Consider the following 16,831-nt stretch of genomic DNA (forward strand, 5'->3'; position numbering starts at 1 on the left):
ATCCCACAGCCCCGCAGGGACACAGCCAGTGGGCATGGGTCTGTGAGTTGTGCCACCCTGCAACCAAGAGAGCCTGGTGCATGCAGAGAGCGTTTTTCATCCTCCAAGTCATTCATCAACGGTCAGGCTGTAGGGATAGTAAAGCTAGGACAGAAGTAAAGGAAAGAGGTGAAGTGGGCACATGGTTAGAGTGCCACATTTACTGCCCTCCTGGGGCAAAAAAACATTTGTGTATGTGGAGAGATAAGGGCTGTTGCCCGAGGGAAAGATTGGAAGGAGTTTTCGAGAGACAAGCTGGGCAAGTGGGAGGACCCCTGTTCCCCTGGGACATCCTGCCATGGTCCCAGCAGAGCCATCCTGCCATCTGTGCTTGGGCAGGGGTCTGCACCGGGCCTGTCTGCTGGGAGGCAGAGCTGTGCTGCAGGACCCAGGAATGGCTAGGCAGTGTGTTGGGACCCTTTCCTTCCCCTCCTGGTGCTGTATGCGTGGCTCCCTCTGGCTCGAGCAGTGTCCCCCTCCGCAGTGTCTGATGGGCTCCAGGTGCAAGGAGTTAGATTAAGCAGAGCAGGCTTGGGAAAAGCAAGTGCTCCCTGGCAGGTGGGCAAGGAGAAGAGGCCTTTGTCAGCTCAGGAGAAACTGCAGGCTTTTGGGAAGCATTGGTTGGTGTGTGTAAGGTGGCTCTGCAAGGTGGAACAGAACAGTCAAGGCACTGGCTCTTTCTTTGTGGACTGTGAACACCATTGACTTGTGTGTGTGATCTGGTGGAGTCTGTGGCCGAGACACTCCAGTGTGTGCTTCTACCGATCTTGTAGGGTTCAAAGAGAGTCCTGAGATCAAATGAATACATCCTTCCACCTGGTGGCCTGATGGAGACCGAGCTGGAGTTGACCTTCTCACTGCAGGTACCTTGCATTACCTGGTCCCCTGATGCTCCCCTCGCCTGGCATTTCTCAGTAAGCATGGCTTTGGGGGCCTCAGCATGAAGGGGACAGCCTCTGAGGAGGGGCCTCCTGTGGTTGCCCATGCTCAGATCATAACAGCACAGATTCCTGCTGCTGACCAGCTGCTCCATTGCTCCAGGGGTTGTTTTGCTGGGCAATGTGGATTTGGAGGATGAAGCAGAGTGCAGGTGGCCTTTGAGGGGCACCTCAAAGCTCAGCAGGTCAGGTCCTGCTGTACATCAGCACTGAGGAAGTGTTTTCTACCTGTGTGTCATGCTGAGCCCTGCCCTCATGCTGCTATCTTCCCTGTGTTTCCTTTCACCAGTACCCACACTTTCTCAAGAGAGATGGCAACAAACTGCAGATCATGCTGCAGCGGAGGAAGAGATACAAGAACCGCACAATCCTGGGCTACAAGACCCTTGCAGTGGGCATCATTAACATGGCCGAGGTACAGATTGCTGGGAACAGAGGGGAGCTTTACATGACCTCCCTGTGCCCGTACTGGGAAGGGAGCTGGGCCGGCTGGCAGACGCTCGGTGCTGTGAGTGCTTTGGCTTGTTGGTTAGCTATGAGACAGGGGGTGGGCTGCCAGCTGCTATTGTGTCACCCTGACAAGGGGCTTGTCTGTCTGCCTAGGTGATGCAGCACCCGACAGACGGCGGGCAGCTTCTGGGCCTCCACAGCAACATGAAGGACGTGAACATCCGAGTGGCTGAAATCAGCATCTACTCTTTGTCCAGTCAGCCCATTGACCATGAGGACGGGAGTGTCCCCTCAGGTCCTAAAATCAAAGCTTCAGGTGTGTTGGCGCTCATCACAGATCTGAAGGCAAGCGTTTGGGACAGGACATGGGTAACGGAGTGTGTCCCCAAGTGCCTGCCTGCAATTCCTGTCATTTTACTGGAGTCATGACAAGCATCAGGCTTAGTTGTGGCATCTGCACTGTCTGCTTTCAGATCGCTCCCCAGACATTGATAACTACTCTGAAGAAGAGGATGACAGCTTCTCCTCAGAGCAGGAGGCCAGTGATGATGCTGTGCAGGGTCAGGTAAGGGAGGCCTGGCAGAGTGGCTTATGTCCTGGTCCCATTTATGGGGCAAGAGTCAGGAGCTGAGGGTCTTGATCACCCTGAGCCCTCTTATCTCCCTTGTAAACATTTGTCATGATTTCAGAGAGTAGAGAGCCACAATACCTGACAGCTGCTGTCAAGTCCGTGGTGGGGCAAGGGACTTTGGAGAGCCATAGGTCTCACCCATATGTTCTTGAAGCTGTCTGGTCTGCAGCATAAAACCCCTGCTGAGCCCCCTCTACCTTGCACAATGATTCTCTCCCATCTCCCTGTGATAACAGGCCAGAGGCTGCCCTCTCTCTGAGAGAGAACAGAGATTTTAGGAAGAAGTACAGTCTTGGTCTGAAAATGGTCGGAGGTGACAGACCATCCCAGCCCTGTGATGAGCTATACTGCTGCTGTTTGCTGTCCTCTTGTTGTGGTGCCTACACTTGAGGCCAAAAATGACTTGTGGTAGCCTGCTGATCAAGCACAAGGACAAATCCCTGTTCAGGGTTCTCTGCATTACCTGTCCCATTGGGCTGGGTTGACACATCAGGGCCTCATGTTCCTGGGAGGTGTGTGTATTGTTGAGGCTGATCCCTGGAAGAACATTTTGTGTGAGCTCAGGTGCTGTGCCCTCTGAGCTAACTCTGGAGAGAGAAGAGCAGGAGAGCAACACATGGGTTACAGGGAGGCTGGTGAGCACAGAGAGAAGAGTTTTAGGTTGTAGCAAGGACTGTTGCAGAAAGCTGCTGTCTCTCTTCTGAATCATGCTGTTTCATGTGCCCCTGGAGGGGCCTGAGGGCAAAGGCACTGGGGAAGAAGGCCTGTTGGGGACAGTGCTAAGGAGGGAGAAGGAGCTGCATGGAGAGAGGTGGGAGAAGTTGAGAAGCAAGACTCTGGGAGCAGAGTGGACCAAAGACTTCAAAATGTGGGGCAAGTGTGGGGCAGGGGAACTTCTAGGAGGTGCTGCTCCCTGCAGTCTGAGTTGCTCTGATGTACTGTGACCTTTTGCCTGCAGGATCTGTTTGATGAAGAGGATGACTTGAGGAAAACCAAGAAGGCTAGGAGGAAAATGATCCGAACAACATCAATGACCAGAGTAACATCAGCATTTACAACGTGATCAAAAGGATGGAAGGATTCACTTCCTCCGCTCCCTGCAGGGAGCGAGGAGGGTTTGAGGGGGATGCTGGCAGTGGTGTAGAGCAGGAGAGAGAGCCCTTGGCTCTGAGAAAAAGGGGCAAACCTCTTGCCATTATGAGTTAGCTTACTGCTCAGAGCTTTACCCGTGCTTGTAGTCTGTACTGTGTTTAGCCTGTATCATTGATGATATGTGGCAGCACAGTTTTTGACTTGCTGCTGCGATATGGTCGCTTCTCTTCCCACCCTGAGGAAGGGGAAAGTTGATGCAAGGAATGGTGAACCATTAGCACCTCCTCTGCCTGTCAGTAGAAGGGGGGAGTTGCCCTGCCAACCCTCTGCTCTCCAACCATCTCCTTGTCCTGATCTGCTTCAGCCCTGCAGATCCCTGGGCATCCTCTTCCTGAGTTTGTTGCCTGTCTTTCTTGCTTGAAGGCAGTATTCTTGACGAGATGATCTGGGAGAAAGAGATTTAAATGGAGAGAAAGTGCTATTCCGGCCTGTAGCAGAGAGAGTCTGAGTTCTTGCACCCTCTCTCATGCTCAGATACAGTGGCTTCTTGCAGTGTCCCAGATTTATTCCAAATCCTACAGCAATTTAAAGAGCAAGAGACATCATAGCTGACCTTGGGCCTATGGACCCAGAAAGATGCCAATGGCATGTTAAAGAGAGCAACTGTGGTCTGTACATTAGTCATCTTGGAAAGTGGTTTGGTAGATTTGCTGATCTTTTTTCTTCCTTTGTTTTGTTTTAGCAACCAAACTTCAAGCAGAAATTTGTGGCTCTGCTGAAGAGGTTTAAAGTGACGGAGGAGGTAAGAAGCAGGAAAGCTGCTCCACCTGGCAGTGTCTCCTTCAAATGTGTAGGTGTTAGACTGCTGGTTCCCATTCACTGGAAGCACAAGGCATGAGCTGCAGGTGCTCAGGGGTGTCACCAAAGGTGGTGTGAGACATGACACAGACTAGGCCTTGGCTTTTCCAAAGCCTTCTGCCTCAAGAAGGCAGCTCTGAGCCTCATGATCAAATCAAAAACACTTTCCTGTTGGGGAGAGGGGCCAGAGGAAGAAGAGTGCTGTCACACACTGGCTCTGCCCCAGGAGATGGCATTGCAGGCACAATCCTGTTCATGACTGAGAGCAGGCTAATATCAGCCTGGGCATAGCTGGCCTTGGCTGGGAGCCTGCATGGAGTGTGCAGCATAGACAGTGGAGGTCCCTCCAGGTGTCTTAACTCCTAGCAAGTATTATGAGTATCTGAAACTCCTTTGGATGTCATGCTCATTGCACCTTTCTTTGGCCCAATGACAGCATCACTTGCGTCTTCCACAGCCTGGATTTGGCTCCCTGAGGTAGAAACAGTGTTGTGGTGTACCTCGTGGCTGGGAGGGAGCTTGTACGTGCCGGCCTGGGATGCAGGTGACTCCATATCTCTTCATTGCCCTCTGGGCTTGGTCCCACAGGTCCTGGACTCTGACCCGGTAGACCAGACCCAGGAGGTGGAGGAAGATCTGGGCTTACTCTATGACAGCCTGGAAGAGTGCAACAACAGTGACAGCGGCCCGGAGATTGAGGACAATGAGAGTGTGCACAGCACGCCCAAGCCCACCCTGAGGTAAGGGCTGCAGGGTGTCATTGACAGCACAGTCTATGGGACCTGGAGAAACGCCCTCTGACATTTTTCTGTTCCTTGGGCTAAAGCAGGCATTGTCTTGTCTCCGCTCCCATCACCATCTTCTATCAGCAGCACTGAGCTCCTCACTTGCATATCCTGTTTAATAATCTCAAAACTGCCCATTAAAACTGCCTTCCTTCGCATTTAGTCTCATTTAATTCCCTGCCACTCCAGCATCTGACACTTGCTGATCTGCTGGACGAGGAGCTACTTTATCTAAGCCCCCGCTGTTCCCAGCTCTCACGTCTTTCTGCTGACAGTTCTGGCCTTCTCAGGGCTCTCCACACTGAAGCATGCCTGTCTTTTGAGCACTTTGTGACTGCTTGGGCCAGTCCTTGTGTCCCTGTGAGACCTGCATGCTGCGTTCCCACCCTTTATGGAGATGTGTGACTAGGAACCATCAGCGATGTTCCTCACCTCATTCCCCAGGCATCCGGTGGCTTCACTTACTCTGCCAAGCACTGGTGACTTGGCACAGATGTCTCCAGTGGACCATGCAGTGAAACCAGGCTTTTCTCCCACATGATCTATGTTCGCCTGGCCTCTCTGCTCATGGCTGTTCTGTTTCTGAGCTGTCCTTTTGTGAGAAAGTTGCTTTTTATTGTCTTTCTACTTGACTGCCTCACAATGCGCTTGTTCTCTTCTAGGCAAGCCAAGCTTACTTGTCGTTGTTGTTTCTATAGTTCCATATTTAAATACGATTTGGCTTAGTTGGAATCCCTGCAAGGTACTTAGCAGGGGTAGCAGACTTGGTTTGCCACAGGCAAACTGTTTGAAATTAAATCTACTGGATTCAGGAACCCATGGGGCACTGGGGAAGAAGCAGGAACATGGCAGAAATCATGTCTCCCACAAACTCACAAGTTGTTGTGAAGGAGACAGCAGGCGCATAGGCAAGGGGGAGCTGCTTAGGTGGTCTGCTTGGACCCCAAAAGGAGTTTCACATGGTCCCTCATCAAAGGCTTTGAAGAAAAAAAGGTGCTGTGGGAGAAAAATAAAGATCTTTTTATGGTCAGATAATGGTTTATATGTATGTAAACTACGTAAAACTATGTCAACTGTAAGAAAAGTCTATTGAGAGTATTTAAATATAAGACCCTGCCCTGGTTCTGCAAGTGCCTACTTGCAAACATCTGGTCACTGGGAGAGCATCCTAGAATAAGTGCTGATTTGTGCTTGTACCTGCTGTACAGTCTTCCTTGGGTGTTTGCTGCTGTCTGTGGTAGGACAGCCTATTGGGCCCTGTGCTGTTTTTCAGCCTCTTCACAAAGCATCCCTAGCTTGATTTGGTCTCTAGTGCCTCGGTTTCTGACAGTGCTGAGTGTGTATCCCCTTGAATTCATGTTACTGGGTCTGTACTCCTTCTAAGGGTGGGATGTGGGAGCTGGCTGCCAAGGTCTTTAGTGTAGACTGCATGGTTCCAAGGCCCTGTGTAGACTTCTCAGCTGGTGATGACCTTCCAGCCCAGCCTGTAAATTCAAGATGTGATCCTCACACTGGATTTATTTATTGTCATAGACAGCCTTGCTAGACACTGTCAAGGTCTCCGTGGAGCAAGGGTATTAAGGTAGTCCTTAAGGGTGAGCAGTGGCCAGTGACTGGGAAAGTGGATGGGAGAGAGAGGGCTTCGAACTGCAAGTGAGAGAGGACAGAAACAGACACAGCTTCTGTGGAGAAGGGGGAGATAGCCCCATTTAAATGGGATGTTGAAAGTCAGACCAGGTTTATACAATCTAGACACGTCCAATGTCTAAGAAAAAGGAGGGGACAAAGATACCTTTTTGAGGTGCCAGTGGCACCAGGGCTATGTCACATTCTCGTAGGATTACTGGGACAGTACAGAGGAGTGTGGGAGAGATGCTGATTGGGAGATGAATTAGAAAAATTACATATTTCTCTGGTTTGACTCTTAAGTTATGAATATAGTCTGTACGGATTGAAATTGCTGGCTGAGAAAAGGCGAGTGTAGAATAATGACTGTATAGGTGGTGACAATGCCTGAGATCCTGTAGCAGAGATTGGAGGCATGGAGAGAGCAGAAATGTGTAACAGGAGACATAATTTACCCCTGTGTGACCTGGAGAAAATGTCCCACCAGTGTCGCTCACCAACCTGGGCTGCAGCACCAAGGACGCTGTTGCATCCTCCACAGCTAGGAGGAAATGGCCTGCCTCTTGTAGGCAGGATAGGTACCTTGAGTTGATTAGTAATTAATTAGTTCATTATCTCAACTCAGTCCAGCTGGGAAAGAATGATTGGTGCCATAATTCCCCCTTTTGTTTTAACCATTTTTGTTTCACAAAGGCTTTATGGGTGAGCAGAGACCCGGCCCATTCATCCAACTCCAGCACGCTTCCCTCCCGCGAATACCACGTCGGGGCTTGCAGCTTTACCTTCTTCTCCGAAGGACTCTCGCTCGAGCTCCCAGCTCCGGCTCTTTTGGCTCGGGCTCTCGGCTCGGCGAGGGAGTCGGAGCTTCCCAGGGTCTCACGGATGTATCACGTCAGGGTCACCAGTTGTCGCTCACCAGCCCGGGCTGCAGCACCAAGGACACTGTTGCATCCTCCACAGCCAGGAGGAAATGGCCTGCCTCTTGTAGGCAGGATAGGTACCTTGAGTTGATTAGTAATTAATTAGTTCATTATCTCAACTCAGTCCAGCTGGGAAAGAGTGATTGGTGCCATAACACCAGGGCACAATGCCAACTCTAAACCTGTAGCTTTGGTAAATGAACATGTCGTGAAGCAACAGGTAATGGAGCCAGTGAGAGAAAAATTGAGCCTTGACTTCCCCCAGCCAGTATATAAACACTGCTGCTGAAGAGCTGCTGTGTGGTGGGGACCATTGTTTACTGAAATGAAATGTCCTTGTAGGAGCAGTAAAAGCAAAGAACCTGACAAACACTGTTGTGCCTGGCAACACACTGTGCTGTATACAAATGAGGAAACGTGTTAAAAGAAAAGTAAAAGGAGAAGCCAGGATGTTCAGACATTTGTAGATATCCTGCAGAAAGCTGCAGATATATCCAGATGAGGACAATAGAAAACAATGGAAACCCTGGCTGAGTCCTAACAGAAGAACTGCTCTGTATCCTACACCTCTGTGGCCGTCTCTGGAAACCTGCAACCTGGTATCCCCATCTGCACACCAGGAGAATCAGGAGAAACTTTTCCTGGGAATTAGGGAGCAAATACATACATACGTCTTAGAAGGAAGCTGGCTCAGAGCTCTTACATGGAAGACACACATTGCAGATGGGCTGCAGTTGCTGCAAGAGTCCTGGGATAGCTGATGGGTGAAATCCAGTGATAGAGTCTGCTTGTTTCCTAAAGACTGGTATTTGAGCAGCACCACAGGATGTGGAGGGGGCCCTTGACAAATAAATAATGGGTGGAAAAAGAGTAAACAAAAGTGGAAGCTCCCGCTGTCGTGGCAGAGACAGTCCTGCTGCCCAAGGGGAGTTCCTGTGTTGACCATTGTGACTTGGGAGCAGGACTTTGGAGTTGCACTGTCCAGCTGTTGCAAATGGAGTATTTTAACATGGTTATGATTTAATAGCAATTTAAGGTTTATTAATGCTTTGAGGTAGATGAAAGGTTAAATTTTAGCACCACTCAATGATTAGTCAATTTAAAAATTAACAAGATGATTCAGGAGGATATGTTATAATCAAAACAGCGACTTCTTAATTACAGATTTGAAAATGACAAGATTCACACTGACTTACTACAAGCTATCCTAAATCAATATATATATATATGTACATATGTATAAAATGAAGCATGCAGACATAGAAATATTTGGATCCAGTGAAATATAGACACCCACATGGGTGAAATGTGTATGTTCAAACACGTAGATAGGTAGAGGTGAATGGAAGAGGCTGGTCTATAGGTAAAATTTCCCTCTCGAGTTTAGAGTAAATACTCACAATGCATCAACATTCCTCAGTGGTGATAATTGAGACTCAAGGACAACTCGCCTTGGCCTTCCATCACCTTTGTCGGGAGACATCCCACCTAGTTGGTACCTGAGAGGTGTCCCAGCTCAGGGGAGATGCTGGTCACAGCCCGCTGCGATCCAGGAGAGCTCAAAGGATCTCACTTAGAATCTCTGTTTATAGGGTCTGAGATAATTGACTTTTTTCAGGTACTTTTCCATTTTGGATACAATTTGTGTTAGGTAATCTTTGGCAACTTTCAAAGATGGCTGTGGTCCAGGCAGGAGGGGTTTCAGGTATGTTTCCCAGGCCGCAGGATTTCCAGGTGCAGTTAGGGCATGCCTAACTGTCCCAACTCATTGTATTTGTACCTAAGACTGAAAGGTACCAGACTGTTTCAACTCACTGCTCCAGTAGATGAGATCAGAAAGTGCCAGATGGTCCCAGCCCACTGCACTTGCAATTGAAACAAGACCAATGCTGGCTGGTGCTAATACCGCAATGTGGCCTGGGGTGGGGTTTACACTACCACAGCAGCTCTACCAAAACATCACCTCAGAGACCTAAAAAAAGACAAATTTTAGTGCTGGGGAACAATAGAGGATATTGCTATGCTGCTGCGCTACCTGCGGTGTGATTCTGTGTGCAATACTGTGGTCTTCAGAGCCTTGGGAAAGGAGAATGCAGAAAGGGAAGGTGGAAAGTGCTGCTGGAAGTGTGCAGCAGTAGCAGTCAGAGGCGAGGAGCCCTCCCTGGAGAAGGGAGAGCAGAAGGGAAGGCATCAGAAATCTGTGGAAGCTGTGGTGGTGCAGAGGGGCAGAGAGGCTCAGCAGCGCATTGAAGTTGTGGTGTTGACAGAGACCGTATACCCGTGAGATGGGGCAAGGTGGCGGTTCCTCACCCTGCCCTGCAGTGATAGGGGATCACCTGAGAGAGAAATCACTGCTGGCTAGGGGATAGGGACCCTACCTCCAACTCACCGGGGTCACAGGCTTAGCCCTGTTGGTCTGGGGTGGCCTTATCCCATCCCCACACCCAGCGTTGTTGAGGCAGATCTCCACATAGTGTGTGGGGCTGGCAGTCTGCTGGCAGGTCTGCTTCGAGGCTGGGAGTCACTCAGACACTTGAGTGTCTGGCCCTGTGTCCTGCTGGGGACCTCTCCACAGTGCTCTTGTGCTTGGGACAGGCAGGTGGGGGTGTGCTGGGATCATGGTGACTTTATTCCTCTCTTATTCCTGCCTTTTTCTCTCCCATCTGTCTGTCTGTCCGTCCGTTCGTCTGTCTGTTTCTCTGCAGGCGTTTCTTTGAGGGAGTCTCTCATTCTGGTTCCCAGACTGAGATCGGCAGTCTGCACAGCCAGAAAGGGCAGGATCAAGAGTCGGGCAGCCCTGTGAGTTACACCACCACCACCACCACCACCACCACCACCTCTTGCCCCCTTCCCTCCCCAGCCAGCCCAGCAATGCCTGCAGCTCCCTCTGAGACCACAGCTCCCTCTGAGACCACAGCTCCTGGCAGCACCTGCCTGGGACTGCTCCTTCCCTTCTTTCCTCTTCTTTTTCCCAGCGCAGGCAAACAGATAGCGATGGGGGGCATCCTCTGGGGCCAGTCCCAGGGGGATGCCAGGCTCCCCTGTGGGAGCGTGTATTCTGTGAGGCATGGGTCACTGGCAGCTGCCCCGCTTGGGGTGCTCCATCCTGCTCTGACCCCACTCCCTGTCCTCCAGGGCGAGGCAGACAAGCGGAAGCCAGGAGCACTGCGACCACAGGAAGAGCCAGGAGCAGAGGTCCCTGCAGTGGTGAGTCCAGGCTATGGGATGTGCAGTGAGGCTGGAGCTCCCTCAGGCCTCACTTGCTTTCTGGGGTACCAGGGCTGCTCAGCAGCCTGGGAGCAGGGCTGAGAGGCCGAGTAGATTGGGCTGGAGAGCAGCAAGTGTGGAAGGAGGGTTAGGGTCTGCAGCAGATGCAGCCCAGCCCCCTTGAGGCCCTGCAACCTTGGCTCCCCAGCAGGACCACTAGCCCTGTCCTGAGTGGGGGCACTCATGGGTGCAGGGAGCAAGGCAGGGAGAGCAGTGTGTGCAAAGTGACTGTGTGTGGCCCTCAGGAGCTGGCCGCAGAGGAGCCGTGTTCACGGCTGGCCCCCGCAGAGGCTGCCACAAGGGAGGGCAGTGTGGACAGGCTGGCCCAGCTGGGCCCCGGGACCAAAGCCGAAATCCCCAGTGCCCTGTCACCCAGGTAAGGCAGATCCGTGCCCTGTGCCAGGGCTGAGAGGGCTCATGGTGGCTCCCTGCAGTGAGTGGGGATTGGTGGAGATGGGAGTTCCTCAACAGTGTTGCCTCTCCTGCTTCTCGCTCACAGCAAGGCAGAGAGCAAGCAGTTGTGGCGTCCCCGCAGCACCTCTGTGAAGGACCGGCAGAGCTCAAAGGGACCGGGTGGCCGCGCCAGCAGCCTGGACAGTGAGAGCTCTCCAGACTCATGGCACAGCACCCAGGTGAGGCCCTGGAAGCTGCCTCACCTGGAGGCTTCTCACTCAAGAGACCTGCCAGACCTTCAGCCAAGGTCAGAGTGGCCGAGGTGACTGGCTGGGGTTAACTTCCATGGTGATGCTGTCATAGGTGCCCCGAAAGTCTGTTTACGATCAGCTGAACCAGATCCTGGTCTCAGATGAGCAGCTACCTGAAAGCATTGTGCTGGTGAACGTCGCTGAGTGGCAGGGGCAGGTGAGTAGGCGTGATGGGAGCTGGATGCATGGGAGGAGCTGTAAGCAGGGTCCCAGGGTCTTCTCCCAACCATGACAGGGTGTCCTAGGGAAACTGGCACCAGCTGTGCCCTCCTCTGCCACAGCATGGCCCTTCCTTCGAGGAGACAGTGCATTTGCACAGTGCTGAGCTACGTACACAAGAGTCTAGTGTGTCTTCTCTGTCATGTGCCACACACCAGCAGTGCTGGATCTTCAAAGCACAATGCCCTGAGCAGTCCCAGAAAGGCTGGTTAATGGGCCGTGCCTCGTACCCTCACTGCTTGATCCTGACTCCCAATGAGAGGACCTCTCACTGGTCAGAGCTTTGTTGGATGCCTTGGCAGAAGGATGACACTCCCTCTGCTGGCACCAGGCCCTGGGAAGCAGCAGAGGTGCAGTTTCTCACTCGCGGATGGGAGAGCGTGGCCCACCACTGCCAGGGAGCATTAACTGCATTGTCAGAGCTGGGGTCTCTGGGCAGGGAGGCATGTGAGGTCTTCCTGCCTCGTGCTGGTCACTGTCGTGTCCATGTGAGGTCGGGCCCAGCCCCTGACAAGCACATACCTCTGCCATGCATGGACGAGTTGACTGCTGAAGGTGAGCAGGGTCATGTACCTGTGTGCAAACATGCAAACAGCAGTTATATAAAGCACTGGTGAGACTCTTTTGGGATCTTGCACCTATGTCTGACATCCGAAAACAGTGCTGGAAAATCAAGGCAGGGTTTATGGCTGAAGAACTATGGCTTTAAACCGAAAGAGGGTAGTTTTATATTAGATAGAAGGAAGAAATATTTTACAATAAGGGTGGTGAGGCACTGGAACAGGTTGCCCAGAGGAGTTGTGGATGTGCCATCCCCAGAGGTGTTCAAGGCCAGGTTGGATGAGACTTTGAGCAAACTGTTCTAGTGGAAGGTGTCCCTGCCCATGGCAGGGGGGTTGGAACTAGATGATCTTTGAGGTCCCTTCCAACCCAAACCATTCTATGATTCTGTGATTCTATAAGAAAGGGCTTCTCAGTGAGAGGCGGTGGAGTCTTTGACCCAAGTCGCACATCCTTGGCATGTTCCTGCCCTAACTCTTGTCCTGATGGGGGAAAAAGCAGCAAAGCCCATTCCCAGACCCTGTCATGGCATCTTCTAAGCCCCCCTGTCTACCATGACTGCCTATTTTACCACTGTTCAGCTGCATGGAGGCACCTGAAAAGGCGCAGAAGGATTTTGAAGTGCGACAATAGGAGAGAGCAAGAGAAGGGAATGAGCAGAGGGAAACTGAACCTAAATCTGGGCCCTGCTGAGAGATGGCAGGATTTAAATCGGAGGATCCCTGGACCAAACCCTTTATCTGGTTCTTGGGACAGTTTTGCTCGTGCCATCGCAGGGTGCTGACTGCTGTGCTCAAAGGCAAGAGCAGGGGGCTGCGGCAGCCAGCCCCCTGGAGCAGAGCTGGGAGGAGTTGGGGTGCTCAGGCCAGGGGTGACCTGATGGTTTCAGCCTTCTCTCATGGCACAGTGTGGACAGGGGTGCCAGCTCCATCCCAGGGGACACAGTGGCCAGGGCAGGCGTGGGTTGGTGCTGGCCAGCACAGCTGTGGCCCCCAGGGTGCCTTAACCCAAGCTCTCTGCATTGGCAGTACGTGAGTGAGCAGCTCCAGGCGCACAAACAGTTGGTCGTATCCACCTGCTCCGTGGCGGACATCCAGGCAGCTTTCAACACCACTGTCTCCCGCATTCAGCGATAGTGAGTACAGCTTGGGCTCAGCCCGGCATCTCCCTATAACTGCAGAGAAGGGCTGGGAAGGGCCCTGGCTCTCCCAGGGCTTATTAGGACCCTTTGGAATTGTGGATACAACTATAGGAGCAGGTGTAGGCCCTGGGGAAAGCCAGGGATCCTGGCACTGGTTCTGCCCACAGTAGTGCCCAGTGAGCTGGAAATTGTCAGCAAGTGGTTTCTGATGCTGGGTCAGCTGGCCTGGCAGGGCATATCCCTTGCCATCTGACCCACCTGCCTTGCCACAGCCCATCCCTCACTGTCTCCTTGTCTCTCCCTGTGGCAGCTGTAACTGTAACTCCCACATGCCTCCCCCGGTGAAGGTGGTGGTGGCGGGGGACCAGAGCTACCTGAGCATTGTCCTCCGTTTCTTTGTGGAGCAGCTGGCCAGCAAGACTCCTGACTGGCTCAACTACCTTCGCTTCCTGCTTGTGCCTCTGGGTGAGAGCCACCATGAGCCCAGCAGGAGGGTTGTCCTCTCCCACCCACCGGGGCTCCCCCAGTTAGCCTGGAGCTAATGTCACACTTCTCACCCACAGGCTCTCACCCTCTGGCCAAGTACCTGGCCTCGGTGGATAACAAATACAGCACTCTCTTCCTGGACACTGCGTGGCGGGAGCTGTTCAGCAGGGCTGAACCACCCATTGCAGGTGAGGAGCAGGGCAGGCTGGGGCCAGCAGCGCCCTGAAGGGGAGCCCAGCTGCCACCAAGGACTTCACTGCTCTCTGCACCCACAGACACTGTGGACATTGCGGGCCGCGTTGCCCAGTTCATCGCTGGAGCCAGCCTGTCTCACCAGCTCCCCATCTCTGAGGCCATGCTGACGTACAAGCAGAAGAGGTGAGCATGGCCCTGCGGTGCCTGTCCTGCCTCACGTTGCCCCAGTCTGGGCTGTGCCCGGGACAGGGCTGTGGGAGACAGGGGACAAGCGAGTGAGACTCCGCACTCTACTGTGCTGGCGAGCCGCGTGGTGCTGGGGGGAGCTGGGGCTCCACAGAGAGAGGCCCGCAGTGCTATCCCCTGCCACCCGCTGGTGTGCTCGGCCCCTCCAGCAGCTGTGGGCTGTGATGGCCCCAAAGGTGGGGACCGGCTGCCAGGGCTGGGCTGGGCTGGGCTGTGGGCTGTGAGCCAGCACTGTGCTGCCCGGGGTTGACACTCATGTTCCAGCTGCACTCTCACCTCTCCCTTCTCTTGGTTTCTGGCACCCAAGGAAGAGAAGTCTCTATTTTGATTTTTATATCAGGTATTGGCTTGTGCTTGCTGTGCCGCTGCCTGGCCCCCTCCCTTCCCCATGTGCGTCCATCCCTCTTGCTGTGCAGAGGAGCTGTGACCCCAAAAGGGGGCAAGGCTGCCCTCCCGCATGCAAGCCCTCTCCCAGCACCGGAAGGGCCAACTCCTTGCCTCCTTGTGTAGTGTGCCCTGTGCTACCATGTCGGGTACAGGGGGTCCCATGGGAGGGAGGGCAGAGGAGACGGTCCCCGTGGCCGTTAGCCAGCATCGGCCCCTGCCAGCGTGGGGGTCCCTGGGCCACAAGGCACTCAGTGCTCAGCACACCCAGACCCTGACCAGCCTCTTTTCCTTGTGCAGCCCTGACGAGGACTCCTGCCAGAAGTTTGTACCCTTTGTGGGGGTGAGTGGGGAAACTGGGGCTGGGGTGAGAGGGGCAGCGCACAGCCCTGCTGTGCTGGGGATCGTCTGACTTGCCTGTCTTTGCAGGTGGTGAAGGTGGGCCTGGTGGAGCAGTCCTTCAGCGCCTCCGGTGAGTCCCTGGGAGCCCACAGTCCCTTGCTCCCTTCTTCGCAGTGGGGAGGCCCTTGCTGGTGTTCCCCAGCGCCTCCCCCCCCAACCCACACTCTTTCTCCCCAGTGGACTCCGATGATGCTGCAGTCTGCACCCCCTCCCTCCTGACCTCAGCACCAGCCACTGGCGGAGCAGCCCCCTATGGCAAGGAGACTGTGAGCACCCCGCCACCCTCCCCGTCTGTCAGCAGCGGCCTCTCAGGAGCTGGGTAAGGAAGCCCCACTCAGTCTGAGGCAGTGGGTGCGGGGTGGGAGGGTCTGGGGTGCTTGCTGGTCAGGCTGCCACATCCGGGGGCTACTGGGCCAGTGTGCTCACACGGCAGCTGCAGCTGGGCTCTGGGGAGGGAAAGGAGCAAGGACAGCAGCTGTGTGCTGCATGGTGCTGCCCATCTTGCCCAGGTCTCTAAGCCCTGGTGTGGAGGTGATGGGCCTGCAGGTGGACTACTGGACAACACAAGGGCTGGACAGGAAGAAGGAGGGCGAGAAGCGGGAGACGGGTATCAAGAACACACTCAAGAGCAACTTCCGCTCACTCCAGGTCAGCCGCATCCCCAGCACAGGGGAGCTGGTGCCTCCTAGCACCATGGCCATGACCGTGGTCACCAAGGAGAAAAACAAGAAAGGTAACCAAGCCCACCCTGGGGTGCTCACCGGCTGCGGGGCCACAGCCCATTGCAAAAGGGCAGGGGGGGAGCCCACAGGAGGGCAGCGCTGAGACCCAGCCCAGCAGGGGCCAGTCAGTGCAGCCAGCCCGGGGGTGAGGGCTCCCACCCAGGGCCAGGTGGGGACATCCTAATATTGGTCCTGTCTGTCATTGGCCCCCAGTGATGTTCCTGAGCAAGAAGCCGAAAGAGAAGGACCTGGAGCCCAAAAGTCAAGTCATCGAAGGGATCACACGCCTCATCTGCACAGCCAAGCACCAGAACACCATGTTGCGAGGTGAGGGGGGGCACAAGCCCCATGGGGGCTGTAGGTGCCAGACCAAGCAGCACAAGCTGCCTGTGGCAGGGCTGTGCCTCACCACACCTCTCCTCTCAGTTTCCATAGATGGGGTGGAGTGGAACGATGTGAAGTTTTTCCAGCTGGCAGCACAGTGGCCAACGCACGTCAAGTACCTCCCTGTGGGCATCTTTGGCTACTCAAAGAGCGCGTGAGATGTGGGGGGCAGCCCTGGGATGGAGCTGTGGAGGGTCGCAGGAAGACACAGGGAGACAGCAAGATGGACATGCTCTTATCCCCTCTCTTTTGTGGCCCAGCCCCTCCCTGCTCTGCAGAGGGAGATACCACACTCGCACTGCTCCCTGTGGGCCAAGACCCATGAAGGTGAGGCCAGTGAGACCGGGTCCATTCACCCTCCAACACCAGCCAGGGCACCATGCCATCTGCCTCCCATGACCCCCAAGAGCAGCCTGGGATGAGGGTTGGCACTAGCCAACAGGGATCCAGAAAGGGCTCTGGGCCCCACTCTCCCCATTCAGCTGCCAGGCCAGCTCCCCAGCCAGCCGGGGCCCCAGCTGGGCTGGGCCCAGGCTGGTTCCCCAGCACTGGAGCCAGCAGGATCACTCATGGGGTGGGCAGGTGCTGAGCAGGGCCCACCAACCCTGTGCCGCCCCTCACCAGTCCCACTGCCAGCCTCATGCTGCTGTGCCTGGCCCTGCCCGGTGGGGCTGAGCCTCAGCAGCTTTTCTAGTTGCCCTACAGCTCTGCTGCTGAGGCTGGCATAGCACTGCTGAGGCTGCCCCAGGCTGCTGGGGCTCACCCTCATCTCCCCATCTTT

General features: G+C 54.3%; 1 protein-coding gene across 1 annotated transcript in view; it reads left to right on the forward strand.

The window, feature by feature from the left end:
* The window catches only part of LOC104375031 (phosphofurin acidic cluster sorting protein 2-like), an 82,008-nt gene extending 65,747 nt beyond the window's left edge, over nt 1-16,261 (forward strand). The window contains exons 3-24 of the mRNA XM_086630613.1: nt 813-902; nt 1,267-1,392; nt 1,581-1,743; nt 1,913-1,992; nt 3,017-3,097; nt 3,893-3,952; nt 4,597-4,748; nt 10,045-10,138; nt 10,481-10,546; nt 10,852-10,982; nt 11,106-11,238; nt 11,363-11,467; nt 13,119-13,225; nt 13,542-13,696; nt 13,795-13,905; nt 13,993-14,095; nt 14,843-14,885; nt 14,972-15,014; nt 15,122-15,263; nt 15,454-15,677; nt 15,880-15,993; nt 16,093-16,261. Of these exons, the coding sequence (XP_086486739.1) occupies nt 813-902; nt 1,267-1,392; nt 1,581-1,743; nt 1,913-1,992; nt 3,017-3,097; nt 3,893-3,952; nt 4,597-4,748; nt 10,045-10,138; nt 10,481-10,546; nt 10,852-10,982; nt 11,106-11,238; nt 11,363-11,467; nt 13,119-13,225; nt 13,542-13,696; nt 13,795-13,905; nt 13,993-14,095; nt 14,843-14,885; nt 14,972-15,014; nt 15,122-15,263; nt 15,454-15,677; nt 15,880-15,993; nt 16,093-16,208 (2,439 nt within the window). The 3' untranslated portion in view covers nt 16,209-16,261. The remainder of the gene's footprint in view (nt 1-812; nt 903-1,266; nt 1,393-1,580; nt 1,744-1,912; nt 1,993-3,016; nt 3,098-3,892; nt 3,953-4,596; nt 4,749-10,044; nt 10,139-10,480; nt 10,547-10,851; nt 10,983-11,105; nt 11,239-11,362; nt 11,468-13,118; nt 13,226-13,541; nt 13,697-13,794; nt 13,906-13,992; nt 14,096-14,842; nt 14,886-14,971; nt 15,015-15,121; nt 15,264-15,453; nt 15,678-15,879; nt 15,994-16,092) is intronic.
* The last annotated feature ends 570 nt before the right edge of the window (nt 16,262-16,831 follow it).

This window comes from Tauraco erythrolophus, chromosome 2 (genome assembly GCF_009769465.1).
Source record: "Tauraco erythrolophus isolate bTauEry1 chromosome 2, bTauEry1.pri, whole genome shotgun sequence".
NCBI classification, from domain to species: Eukaryota; Metazoa; Chordata; class Aves; order Musophagiformes; family Musophagidae; genus Tauraco; species Tauraco erythrolophus.